Source organism: Sinocyclocheilus rhinocerous, unplaced genomic scaffold (genome assembly GCF_001515625.1).
Source record: "Sinocyclocheilus rhinocerous isolate Xijiao unplaced genomic scaffold, SAMN03320098_v1.1 scaffold1243, whole genome shotgun sequence".
NCBI classification, from domain to species: domain Eukaryota; kingdom Metazoa; phylum Chordata; class Actinopteri; order Cypriniformes; family Cyprinidae; genus Sinocyclocheilus; species Sinocyclocheilus rhinocerous.
Genome location: NW_015626033.1, coordinates 2,698,485 through 2,712,262, shown reverse-complemented (window position 1 = coordinate 2,712,262; position 13,778 = coordinate 2,698,485). Strand labels below are relative to the sequence as shown.

General features: G+C 36.8%; 3 protein-coding genes across 9 annotated transcripts in view; 1 reads left to right on the top strand and 2 right to left on the bottom strand.

The window, feature by feature from the left end:
* Positions 1-3,955, top strand: part of LOC107707764 (delta-1-pyrroline-5-carboxylate synthase-like) — a 15,627-nt gene extending 11,672 nt beyond the window's left edge. For 5 of the 7 annotated variants that reach the window (XM_016511874.1, XM_016511881.1, XM_016511878.1 and 2 more), the window contains exons 16-17: positions 636-822; positions 1,095-3,955. In XM_016511874.1, the coding sequence (XP_016367360.1) occupies positions 636-822; positions 1,095-1,474 (567 nt within the window). In that variant the 3' untranslated portion in view covers positions 1,475-3,955. The remainder of the gene's footprint in view (positions 1-635; positions 823-1,094) is intronic. The other 2 variants (XM_016511899.1, XM_016511885.1) reach the window with 1 other exon arrangement.
* Positions 3,956-4,553: 598 nt separating this feature from the next.
* Positions 4,554-6,185, bottom strand: crygmx (crystallin, gamma MX). The gene is made up of 3 exons (XM_016511909.1): positions 6,096-6,185; positions 5,539-5,781; positions 4,554-5,112 (listed from the first exon to the last, which is right to left on the bottom strand). Exons 1-3 carry the CDS (start codon positions 6,102-6,104, stop codon positions 4,837-4,839), a joined length of 528 nt encoding a protein of 175 aa, XP_016367395.1. The 5' UTR covers positions 6,105-6,185; the 3' UTR covers positions 4,554-4,836.
* A 520-nt stretch (positions 6,186-6,705) lies between these two features.
* crygmxl2 (crystallin, gamma MX, like 2) lies at positions 6,706-8,163 on the bottom strand. Its single transcript, XM_016512647.1, has 3 exons — positions 8,068-8,163; positions 7,436-7,678; positions 6,706-7,006 (listed from the first exon to the last, which is right to left on the bottom strand). The coding sequence occupies exons 1-3, from the start codon at positions 8,074-8,076 to the stop codon at positions 6,728-6,730; spliced, it is 531 nt and encodes a 176-aa protein (XP_016368133.1). The 5' UTR covers positions 8,077-8,163; the 3' UTR covers positions 6,706-6,727.
* Positions 8,164-13,778: the final 5,615 nt, after the last annotated feature.

Sequence of the window (13,778 nt, the reverse complement as noted above, 5' to 3'; positions counted from 1 at the left end):
GATATCACCACCTCCATGCTTTACTGTAGGAATGCTGTTATTTGGGTGATGAGCTGTATTGGATTTCTGCCAGACATATCGTTTTGTGTTGAGGCCAGATAATTAAATTTTAGTCTCATCTGCCTCAGAATCTTCAAGGTGTGTTTTGGCAAAGCTCAGTCGTGACTGCATGTGACCTTTCTTGAGGAGTGGCTTTTTTTCTTGCAACGCTCCCATACAAACCACATTTGTGGAGAATTTGTGATATTGTTGTCACATGCACACAATGACCACTCTTTGTCTCAGTCTTCATTTCAGGCTGCATTATTTTAAAAAGGGTGATTCTTTGTTCCCACTGTATTTGAATTAGAATATTTTGTAAATAAATAAATTTGTTTACTGTCACTTTTGATCAGTGCAGTGTGTCCTTGCTTAATAAAAGTATTAATTTCCTTAAAAAAAACAAAAAACTTGAGTACTACTTGAGTAGTGTACATCTTAATTATATCTCACTGTTACTTTTCTTTTTTCTTCACTGTTCTTTTTCTTTTTTTGTGTGTGTGTCTTCCGTATATTTCTGCATATTATAAAATGATAGTCTATGTTTATAACTGTACTTTCTTAAAATTAGTGTTAAAATTATTTGACTTTTGTAGGTGAAGATCCATGCCGGCCCCAAGTTTGCATCGTACCTGACCTTCAGCCCATCAGAGGTCAAGTCTCTGCGTACTGAGTACGGGGATCTGGAGTGCTGTATCGAGGTTGTGGACAGTATGCTGGAGGCTGTTGATCACATCCATAAATACGGCAGTTCCCACACTGATGTTATCGTCACTGAAAATGGTAAGACTGAACATACACCTGCCTATAGTGGTGGACAATCATGTATAAATCTAGACTCTTGGTGTTAAAATTAATTGCAAGCTGTGTAAACGTTAAACTTGATGAAGTGTGTTAGTGTTTTAATCTTAAAAATGACATGCATTAGCTTTCAATGCTCTATTGTGAACAAAAAAAGCAGTGCTGTAGTGCCATCTAGAGAGAACATTGATGCTTCCAAACATTTTTTTATTATATTTATTTAATTATCATTATCTTTCACATACTCTTTGTAGAGGACACAGCAGAGCAGTTCCTTCAGCAATTAGATAGTGCCTGTGTCTTTTGGAATGCCAGCTCACGGTTCGCTGACGGATATCGTTTTGGTCTCGGTAGGTGTCTTTTTCTTTTTTTCTCATCCACAAACTTATTTAAATGTTTCCCTTTTAATCTCATAATGACCCTGTGGTGCTTTGTAGGTGCAGAGGTTGGCATCAGCACGGCTCGTATTCATGCCCGTGGGCCTGTGGGGTTAGAAGGGCTTCTCACTACCAAGTGGGTCTTACGGGGCGAGGGCCACACAGCTGCAGATTTCTCTGAGCAGGGCAGCATGACGTATCTGCACGAGAATCTTCCGGTGGCACAGGTTCTTCCTGGACGCAGAACCACCAGCTAGAGTTGTGAAGTAAAAGCATCTACAGTCAAGAATCAAATACATCTTATTTAAGTAAAAGCTCACCCACTTAAAATCTATTTAAAGACTCCAATCAGGCAGTGTATTTGGAGTAAGTGCGAATACAAAGAAAATCATCTGTGGATGGAGAGCCGTTCAATGAACCCATACATTTAAATTTTCCCAGATACACCCATTTTAGTCAAGTGTGTCTTGTTCTCAGAAAGAACCAGACGAACTTATAGCTACAGAAACTCAGAAGGGTCATGCAAAGACGACAAGGGAATTTGCTTAAAGCTGTAATCCATCTGATTGTTTTGTCATTTTTGTTATGATTTGTGCGTTGTATTATGTTCTTTTGAGTAGCAAAACGAATCACTGATCATGGAAAAAATAATGACAGCTTCACTCCAGTATGGAGTTAATGAAAAGAGGCCTCCTGAATTGCCCATGTTATATATTTATGTCATATTTAATGTGTGAAAATGCAGTAGGAATTTCTAAATGAAATTTCCTGACAAAAATTGGAGCATTAAAAATCATTGTGCCGTTTTACAGCATATTGTGTACACATAATTTCAGCGTTTATGGGAAAAATATATACATCACATTAAAAAAAACTATTATTAACTAAAGAATATTTTTCATGTGGCATAGTGCTAGTCATATACAGTACAAGATAAAAAAAAAAACTATTATCAACTGAAAAAGAAACTAGAATTTTCAAGCTGCTTTGTCTGTATGAGTTACTTTTATTGAAGAGGAAATGCAAGAAAAGCAATCTTCCTTGCATTTTTTTTTTATACTCGTTGCTTTTTAATCATGAATAATATGCAGAACTGTTAGCATTTCCGTGTTACTGCTGTAAAACTCACCCGGGACGGCCAGCTTTTGTCCTGAACTGCTTCAAAAAGGCCTCGTTTTCTGTACTTTAAAGTGCTGTAACGCTCTACAAAATAGTGGTGCTTATAGTGTGAAAAGTGTTCTGAAGATGTTCACAATTTTTGTATGTAGAATAAATTTCTTTTTTGTACTTTCAAAATGCTTCTGGATACATTTGATGCCTCTGACAAAGACCTGAAAGTTTAGTTTGTACCTGAAAGAGGTTTGGAGAAGGGTTTAGGGAGGAAACCGACAAGTATTGGGGCCATTTTGAACTTGATTAATAATCTTTCTTAAGTGCAGTTTAGTGTGGAAAACATCAAGAGGCTGTTCTGTAGGGAGAGAGAGACCTGCCAACACGACGTGGGACATGGAAGAGTGAAAACAATACTACAGAGGATTAATTATGTTGCTATTAGGAAAGAAGAGACTGCGAGAAGACTGAGGCTTGCCATGAAAGTGCCAGTGCCTTTTGACTCACAAGTTCTTTTTATTCTCCAAAATGTGCGGTTTACCCTCAATGAGCCTTCATCAGAAACTAAAAAGATCCAGAGATGAAGAGAAACGAAGTCTCATTCATCTGTTATTGGGTTCCAACTTTACTGCGTAAGATCTATGATCAATGACTGTTTGGATGAAAGGGGTTAAAAAATGCTCAAATGAGGACAATGTTACTGCCAAATCAGGAGACGGAAATACAGGTGCAGAAGTAAGAAAGTAAAATTATGACTAACATGCCAAACAAAGCTTGCAGTGCTGATTTTCAAATATAAGATTGTGAGTGTTGACCCTAAAACTGCACTTTTAGATCTATTTTATTTCTACAGTTTTATTCTGTTCAAATTATGACTGCGAAATAATTGTTGATTTGTTACTACTGCACATCAACCTGCGCCCAATATTTCACACGTCTGAGAGTTTAAAGCATATGGATGTGAAATTTAAAAGAACCGGTCTCATGGCAAGCCATCGGACTTTCACAGTCAGTACAGCTTTAATTGAACATTACTTGAGGCGAAAACTCATATTTCTTGTGCTTCCTTGATCTTTAGAGACTCAAATGTGCTCCCTGCAGAGCTTAATTTTTTCAAATCAATAATTAATCATCAAAGTTATTTATTAATTTGTATCTTTGCCAAATATGGGCTTCTAATTAACTATTTCAATAATTGATATTTATCTTTGAAAGAGCTTGGTATCCATACCTTATGAAAAATGCATGAACTGAGATATGGACTTGGTTTTGTTTTGTGTTCTGAGAGAGCCGCATGCTCGGGGCTAAGACCAGGCCACTTTGACTTTTCCTCTTTGAGTCTGTGTTGCCCTATGATGTGCTGCTACTATGGGGCCTCTTTCAAGGGCCCAAAGCATCTGCTAGACATCATGTGATCTTATAAAAGTCTTTTGCTCTTCCATCCTCAGATACCCCTTTTTTGTTCTTTAATAACTCAGTTCAAAGAACAAGCTGTTTCCTTAATAATTTCCTTTTGTCTCTCAGGCACGAGATGACGTCATGTACGCATGCAACAACATTTTGGCATGTTTCATTCATTCAAGATTTCTACGGGTTTTAAAAAGGTCTTAAAAAGTCTTAGTTTGCCCTTTCACAAATTAAGGCCTTAAAAGGACTTAAATTCATAAAATCATGGCATTAAATGTTGCATGCACTGCAAAAAATGAATATCTTTGACAGTATTTTTTGTCTTGTTTTTCAAAACAAATATCTAAACATCCTAAAATCAAGATACTTTTTGCTTGAGATGCCAAATGAAGATATGAAATCTTATTTTTTTTTAATTGAACAAAATTAAGTAAGTTTATGCTTAAAACAAAAATCTGGAAATGGGGTTTGAAAACTTGTTTTCCCTTTGAATTAAGTAGTTTTTTCTAAGGCCATTGGCAGATATTTTTCCCTTATTTAATCAAATTCATTTCATTTTGATACAAGACAAAAATACTCACTTTTGTGCAGTGTGATCAGAAGGTAACGTAAAAGTTATTTCCATATTTTAGTTGAGCTATTTTTTTGGTTTAAAAAATTGCAGTGCTGCTAACACAACTCATTGCCTGCTTCCATACTGACGAGTTGTGTTCCCTTTAATTTTCTTTAATTGGTCTCAAACAGATCTTAAATTCACCTCCCTACATTTTTCAGAAACCCTATCATTGCACGGCATTCAGAGTGTACAAATGTCATTTGTTTGATTTTAATCAAATTTTCCTTTATTTCCAGTTGTAGTTGGGAAGGGAAAGGTGCTGATAAAATAGTTTGCTCAGTCAACAGTGCTAAAAGAGACAAATAGCCCTAATTAAGTGAGGCTAAGTGGCATTTGTGCCGGAATAAAGCAAGCATCACAAATACATTCAGCATGACAGATGCACAGGCCTGATCACCTCGAGGTGATTGAAGGTCAGACGTAGTCGCTGCATGGACAGGCAGTGCTGTTGACACATTGGGAGAGGTGGTTGTGTGATTTGGATCTTCAGTTGACGTCAGTCACACGTCGCAGGGAGCCCATGGTAGGACTTGGACTGCCCCACTCGACGTACCTCCTGTATTCGCCGGGGCGCAGGAAGAACTGGCGGCCAGTGTAGTTGGGGTGCTCGTGGAGGGTCCAGTAGCCTTCCATGACATTGGCTGAAGAGATGTCTCCGTTGTGGAATCGCTGACGCAGGTCAGGGCAATCTTCATTCAGCTCCATTGCCTGACCACCAAAATCAGAGCGCTCAAAGATCTTCATCCTGTAGTTTCCAGTGTACTGGGAAAGAAATAATCAGTGTTGTATTAAAAAAAAAAAATCTCCAAAAATGTAAAGCATTGCTCTGATTGATCAGCCCCAACACTGGATCAGCCAATAGCATGAGTTTGGGGTGGGAGTATCTATTCGGTTGACCAATGGCAGACAAGGTGAGTGTTTAGGAAACCTGTTTGTTTTCATATCATTTAAACAGAGTAAACATCCCAAACTTTAAAAACAAAAGAATAAAAAAAGAGAAAATGACAAAATACTCAAAAGAACAGTCTTTTTTTCTTTTTTTTTGATGAGCTAGATTCTCACAACCTAACCTACATAATTAAACTCTTAACTTGCTGATGCAAAGTGAAAATATTTCCTATCACAATAGATTATTTTTAAATAATGTTTTTTTTTTCTGCTTCTACTGACTGTACAGTAAAGACTCACAGGAGGAACCAAGCGACAGGAACGAATGCAGTCGTTGAATCCAGCCCAGCGCTGGAAATCAGAGTATTCACCCTTGGAAAGCATGTACTGGTATCCAGCATAGTTGGGCCTCTCGTAGGCCACCCAGCTTCCACTTTCTACTCGGATGGAGTTGCAGCGAGAAAAGTGGGCCTGCATGTCAGTGCAGTCTCCAATGCACTCATAGTGACGGCCCTGGAAGTTTTTGTCTTCAAAGAAAGTAATCTGTGGGATGGTTATAATAAAAGAAAAATACAGGATTACAGGTACATTTTTAGTTTGTAGTTTCACTTTTTTTTTGAGTATTTTATCTGATTTTTATTTATTTACTTATTTTTGTAAGAAATTACGTGGAAAATCTGAAATGTTCTTTTTAATAGTAATTTTTGTCTTCTGTATGACAACTTATCTTTTAATCCAGAGTTAACAGTTTTATAAATTTTCAAACGTTTTTATATATATATAGTAATATATATAATAGGGATGAATATCCTAAAACCTTGATCTGTGAAATTTACAGACAGAATTTGGTCACTTACCTTGCCCATTGTGACTGTTCTCTAAGCGGACCAAACCATTTCTGAGGTCAGGATCTCTTTATAGACCCGGCATGGATCAGGGCTTTGTGTGTGACTCACAAAACTCTGTCTGGTCAGCACAATGTGTTCTATAGAGTGGATGCGACTGTAGATCTGCCTGTGCGTGCCCCCCTTTGTGTCTTTGCAACCTTTTTTTCTCTCTCTCCAAAGACAGCACCACTGCACTTTTCAGTGCTTGACAAAAAAGTTGCAAACTCTGCTTTTAGTTGCTTCAGGGCTTTACATGTAAATGCCATGAACTGGCAGGACACATAAATGAGGATAAAATGGTAATATGAAGCTGGGATATAAAGTGATTTAAACAAGATTTAATTGAATTTGTCCTCTCACATAAAAGTTCTGTTTTATGGTTTGGAATGAGACTAAAATTAACATGCAGTCTTTTTTTTTTTTTTGATGTGTGCTGGGTAATGGATCAATGGATCCTTATTCGAAAAACAACTGGCAGGCTGAAGAAACTTTCTGTTTCCTACGCTACCAAATAATTCAAAGCATCATGAAGAAAAAGACAGCATGCCAGACCTGTTTTAATCAGTTTTAACGTCTTTAATGCTCATACAAAAAGACTCAGTTTACATTAAACTGCTCCTCATTCTCCTAAAGGAGCCAATCATGGGATTCATGCAACCCCATTCGCTGCAGGCTCTGTATTCTCCGGGCCGCAGGAAATACTGACGGCCTCTGTAATTTGGGTGCTCGTAAAAGGTCCAGTAGCCCTCCATACAGTTACAGGAGTAGATGCCGTGGTAGCCAAAACGGTCGTAGACATTGGGGCAGTCGTCTGTGGACTCCATCATGTGTCCGTACATTTCAGGTCTGTTGTAGATTCTCATGCGGTAGGCACCTCTGTACTGTTGTGTGGGGAGAAAACAGCAGTTAAGGCTTTAGAGGAATCAATAATCAGGGCAATGCAGAGACATTTGAGAGACCAGTTGTCAGAATGTTAGGGAGAAAACTCTGAAAATTCTTGAAGTCGCTGTTGAGACTGAGCCTTTGAACGTGACTTCCTGCCGTAAACGTGCAACTTTCAAAGATTTTCAAGTAGACGGTTAGTCATTTTTGTTGAACAAACTCTAGTGACAGTGTCATGATTCTTCCACTGTCAAAAACAGAGATGAATGGAATTATGATGCGTGTCTTGCTCCATTTCAAATAACTAAATCTCCTGGTGGACCTGTGAACCTGTTTTTTTTCCCCCTGCATATATGAATTACTTCAAAGAGCTTGTTGATTAGGTGTCTAACTGTGTGAAATAAAACCCATCAGTTTGATTGACTTACTGGGGAGAACATCTGACAAGATCTGATACAACTGTTGAAGCCCATCCAGTGGTGAAAGTTAGGATACTCCCCACGGCCCAGGACGTACTGATACCCCATATAGTTGGGCTTCTCATAGCCCACCCAATGACCCCCCATGACCCTTATGGAGTTGCAGCAGTTGAAGTATCTGTAGGTGTCATGGCAGTCAGCAGAGCATTCATAAGAGCGCCCCTGGAAGTTGGAGCCTTCGTAGAAGATGATCTGACGACAGAAAGCCACAGAGGACAGTACAGATATTAGCAAAGAACAGATGAATAATCTTAAGTGGCGAAGGAATATGCCGATTTTCTCCATTCTTATGTGAAAGTTCTATAGAAAGCTGTTATGGCTAAACCTCCATGAAAGATTGTCCGAATATTTATACTGGAAGAAAAATTTGGACAGAGATGCTATTCTAAAGAATTGTAATGTCCCTTTGCAAAATTGTCCTATCTTCTATCTAGTTTGACTTTTCAGGTCTTCAGGTTGTTCCAAGTCAGTGTGAAGCTCACGTTCCTAATGTGGCAAATAACCACATACTGTCTTGTGAAAATAGCCATTCTAAACCGTAAGTATCACTCTAATTAGAAGGCACAACTGTCAGCGCCTACCTTTCCCATGGCTGCAGAGAAGGATGTCCACACCGTTCTGCCGTACTGCCATAGAGGTCCTGGTGGACCTTTTATACTCTTCTACAGATGTATACACACAGAAGCCAAAAGCACGTCACAGAAACTAGAGTTTACCTTTGAAAACGTCACAGACCTTTCCATTATTCATTTCTCTAAAGACAACTAAAGCCACACTCCCACTATTCCCGAATGCTAGAGTTTACCTATACAAATTCCCCTCACCTCACGAGCCTTAGCAGCACACCAAGCCTTGTTCACCCATGACCTGGTGATGTGCTTTTCACAACAGGCCACAAAAAGATCAGGAGGCATTATAACAGGCCTTTCTGTCTATGGCACAATGTGTAGTAAAAATGAAGCAAACAAATTTATGCACAAGCTTCATTTGATTTAATTCAAAGTTCCCTTTAGGTACACTGTAAATAGGTTGCTGTAAATTTTACAGTAACTTACTGGCAGCTGGATGCCAGTAAATTACTGTAAAAATGTTTACAGTATCATTACTGTAATGGCATTTACAGTACAATAATGTCTTTACTGTGTTTTATTTACAGCATTACCGTATTTTCATTTACAGTATCAGTACTGTAGAGTAATAATGTTAGTTTGCTGTTAACAAGTAAACACATCTTAAAATATCTCAGTTTTGCATAAAACAGAAATAATATACTAACCTTTTTGTGGAGTTAACATTTCTCTTTTGTCCTTTTATGGACAGATTGGCCACTTACCAAACAGTCAAAAAATAAATCTCCCTTGCCATTGGTCAGTTTTTCGCGGGCAAGTTCACTACTGTAAATTGATTTACAGTAGTGAGGAAATACAGTAGTGACCGTATATTTTCCCATAATCCTTTGCTGTTTACAGTAAAATACTGTATACACATTTTACAGTATCTTACTGTACATATTACAGTAAAATACTGTTCAAATTACAAAAATCAGTTACAGTGTAACCCTAAAACAGTGGGGTTTCAAACTGGGGTCCATGGACGCCAGGCAGCTGGCAGGGGGATGCTAGGAGGTGCACAAAAGTTTGAGAAGAAAAAGATTATATGGCAGTCAAAATTAACATGGTAATTAATTCATTAATTAATCAAGATGTTACTTAAATATAAGCTGTTTTAGTATAATATAAAGCCATTTTTTAATTTGTAAAAATAATTTATTTAATTCAATTTAAAAATTATTTCATGGTCCTTGGCATCAATAAGTTGTAAAAAATTAGAAGTCACATTTTTAAATTGTAAAGATTCAACTTCAGACCTCATTGAAAATCTATTTTAAACTGGGAGATAAACAGAAAAATTTAGGATTAAAAAATAAATAAAAGAGAAACATTATGACAAAGTAATTAAATGAATAAGAAATATTTAATATTCTGTACTAGATCTCTACTAGATCGCTGATCAAGTAATAAGCAAATTAACGACATTGATCATTTTACCCAATTAATAAGTCGGCAAACTCCTACAATGTAATTGTTACCTTCACGTTTTCCTTCTTTTTGTACATGTGAACTGCACACCTATTTTAAGATGTGTCGAGAACGCAGATAAAGCGAACGTTCATCACAGGTTTTTGAAATCCCTATATGGCAGAAATGGTTCTCTGTAGCTTTGTTTTTTGATGTCATCATCAAATATGCAATTACAGAAAAACACTATTGTCACATTCTGTTTAGATTGAGGCAAACCAGCTATTTTTCCTGCTGTGTGCATTTTCAGGCACTCATCTAAGTGATTCTGACACTATTGATTGTTCTGGAATGTGTTGACATAACCTCCGACAATATGTTGCCTTCTTTTGCTTCCATTGCCTGAAGAGTCGCTCTGATGCAAGGTCTTCATAAGGCTGTGTTGAGGTGGGTCATACATTTCATGTGTTTGTGTTATTGTGTGATGGTTGTTTCAACTATAGGACAGTCGGCTCTGGCATGTAAGCAAACCTCTCAGCTGACAGGCAAAAGGCCAAAGATAGTTGGCCTTGTGTTTCTATTCTTTTCAAAGCTGAGCTTCACTCTCCATATCTCTCCTTTCATCAAGATGAGGAGCAACGCTCTGTTTTGTGTATTGTTTTTTGTCGGTTTTACTGCAGAGAATGACAGCTTTTGTAAAACAATAGCCACACTGTTCTTTGATAGCCACTCTGGCATTGTTTTAAAACACGGCTCAGAGAGTGAGAGAAGTTGTAGTTAGTGCTTTGTTTCTTTATCTGTCAATGGCTTGAGCTGACAGTCACAAACATTATTAATGTGTCTGATCTTAAAAAGTCTAAAGATTGAGCTTCAGAGATCACACTGAAAATCTATTTTAAACCTGGAGATAAACAGAAAGTTTTAGGATTTTGAAAAATTAAAGCAAACATTATCACATAAAATGGATGATTAAAATTCAATTATTATTAAATGAAGATATTTTTAAGATTCTGTTCTATTTCTAGATCACTTAACTAATAAGCAATTTTGTGACTGATCATTTTACCTCATTTTTTTTTATTTTAGACAAAGTTATTAAAGCAACGGGGGGACAAAATGCCAATATAACTTTTGAATGTAATTTGTACAATAAAAAATGTAAATACACTACCAGTTGGAAGTGTCAGAAGTGAAATATTATTACTATTTAAAATGGTTTTCTATATTTTAAAATGTAATTTATTCCTGTGATGGCAAAGCTGAATTTTCAGCAGCCATTACTCCAGCCATGTCACATGATCGTTCAGAAATCATTCTAATATGCTGATTTGGTGCTCAATTGCACTCAAAAAATTGGTGTAGCTAATCACACATGTGGTGTAATCTGCTGGAGTAATGGATGTTAAAAATGAGCTTTATCCTAACAGAAATAAATTCCATTTTAAAATGTTAAATTGTAATAATACGTCACAATATTGCTGTTTTACTGTATTATTGATCAACTAAATGCAGCCTTGGTGAGCATAAGAGACTTTTCCAAAACATTACAAATCTTAATAATTCCAAACTTTTGACCGGCAATATACTGTATATATTGGGGGAGGGGGGGAGGGGGGATCATTAAATTAGAACAATAAAAATAGCATTGTCACTAGTGGTCTCAGACTTTTTGGACTCAACTGTATAAATGATTGACTAGTGTTATATCTTTTGTCTTTTAATCTAACTTTCTGTCTCCTCTTCTCAGCTTTTTTCTTGGCTTAGTTAACGATTACTGTACCAAATGTACTCTGCACTTCAGCAATGGTTCTCTCACATCACAGACTTGCAAATAGTAATCTTGAAAGCACTACAAGACATTTCATCCCCACACGGGGCGAAATACTTAAAATAAGCCCAAGCTTTCTCTCTTGGTTCCCCCTGGAGAACAAAAAGCCAACGCTTAAGATCTTTTGCTGCCTCTCCGGTTGAGAGAGACGGGGGAAAGAGAAAGAAACGGAGCGAGTTGCTTTGGACAGACACAGAGCGCAACAGTACAGTTTTATCACATAAGACTATTTTCATTGTGAGGTGATAAAATGGGCAAAATACACTAATTTCATTTATTTACAATGAGGTCCAAAAAATCACTAGAGAAAATAGGCTACTTCTATTTTTTATACATTTTTTTAATACATTTTATTATCAGCTTTAACATTTTGTAAAATGTTGAACTGAACTCCACCATTTTGTGTAAAATCTGACAATCATGTTCTCCAGCATGATTTGAGAATGATCCAAAAATCTTGCGCAATAATGGAAGAACAACTGACCATCAGCACAACAGGGTTGCCACGTGTTCACAACAAAACCCGTCCAATGGCTACTCAAAACTAGCCCAATCGCGTTTCGAGGTGGTCCCCCGATAAAAACCGTTCGGGGGGTATAAAATGCACGTTTTTGGCGAGGTTCCCCTGGTAAAATTCGCATTTTAGGGGCTAAATATCACGTTATTGGGGTCGCTTCAACCCCCCGACATGAAAAACAACCGCGCCAACAGTGTTAAAGTAGCCCAATTCGGCGGGAAAACCGACTTGGCAACACTGCAGTACAAAGTTCACATTGATCAGTGTCATAAATTTACTTGATTAGCGACCTAGAAATAGTGCAGAATCTTAAGTAGTTCTTAATCATTTTACATCATACATTTTTCATTTTTTTCTACGTGTGTAAAATTTAAAAAATATTTCCCTGCTTTCAGTTTGGTTTCAGACTTTTGTTCAGTATCTATAAACTTGGTTCATCTGGAAACTTAAAGGATAAAATTAAGAAACTCTGACAAAAAAAAGAACATGGTCTAATTTAGTGAAATTACAGAAAAGGCTAAGAAGACTTTTAATGCTTGATAGACCAAATGGCAAACAAATACACTGTTAGTTTTTTGATTATGGCATTAAATTGGAATTGTATGTATAATCTAGAATTAGACAGCGCACAGCACCCAAGTAAACATTATTCATTTTTATTATTTCAGGGTGGAAGACAATATGCAGTGGACTTTGCGGTCCCAGATATGAGTAAAATGTAATGTGTAATTTCAAGTAGTTTATGGTTCTAGGACAAAAGCTCTGCACTAGTGAATGGCAGCTGCCGCTTCTCTCCAATTAGCCTTGCGAGTATGTACGAGCGGGCCTTAATCTGCTGTTGAAGACGGTGTGATGTGGCTGGTGAGCCAAAGCCTCCCATGTGAGGGGGAGGAAGATGAGGGCCCCTTTGCTGAGAGATCATCCTCCTGTTGTTGTGCGGAGCTGCAGACGGGCCCTGTCTGTCCCTGCCAGCGCACAAGCCTCGCTATCGGCTGCGCCAGACGGTGCCTATGCTTGCCGGCCACTCTGAGAGCGTGCCAGGGACGGCTTTGTGGAGATGTGTCTGATGTGCTCCATCTTTTCTTTTGGAGGATAATTAAAAGAGGAAATAGTAGTGGAATATACACTGAAGAATGGAGGGATTGGGGATGCTTCTGAAGCCATTCAAATAATGGATGTGGTTATTATTTAGTTTATACTTTGTTTACATGCAGTTTTGTGTGTGTCTCTCTCCTTTGCTACACGTTTTATAAAACTTTTCTTTAGTGGGTTTAAAGTTGACTTTAGCCCCAGATTTCACCTATCATATGTGCTATTTATTTATTTATTTATTTTACACTACATATGTTTGAATTTTTTTATTTTTTTATTTTTTTATGTTTTGGAAAGAAATCTCTTATGCTCACCCTGAATTTATTTGATCAAAAGTGCAGTAAAACAGTTAAATATTATTACAATTTAAAATAACTTTTTTCTGTTTTATATTTTTGCCATTATTTCAGTCTTCAGTGTCACACGATATTTCAGAAGTCATTCTAATATGCTGATTTGGTACTCAAGAACCATTATTTTATTATTATCATTGTTGAAAAACACTAAATAACAAAATGGCTGAATTTGCTATAACATGGAATAATTTTTTTAATGTTGAGTAGCTATTGAGATATTTCAACTTATATAGAATTAGTATTTATTATATTATTATATGTAAAACTTATGAGTATTTAGGCCTATTTAAATGTTATAAAAATATTTTGATATTGAATTTTGACAAATTGTGCTTTTTACCAGAGTTATTTACCATTTAATTTTTTTAACAAATGTTGTATAATTAAAAATAAAATAATTATCATTTTCAGTTGTCATACTGTGGGACCACAAAAAAAAAATATATATATATATATATATATATAAATATATATATATACA

Coding starts and splice junctions, on each gene's coding strand:
- crygmx (XM_016511909.1), bottom strand. Junction 5,113..5,538: donor CCTGTCGCTTGGTTCCTCCT/GTGAGTCTTTAC, acceptor TTTCTTTCCCAG/TACACTGGAAACTACAGGAT.
- crygmxl2 (XM_016512647.1), bottom strand. Junction 7,007..7,435: donor CTTGTCAGATGTTCTCCCCA/GTAAGTCAATCA, acceptor CCCACACAACAG/TACAGAGGTGCCTACCGCAT.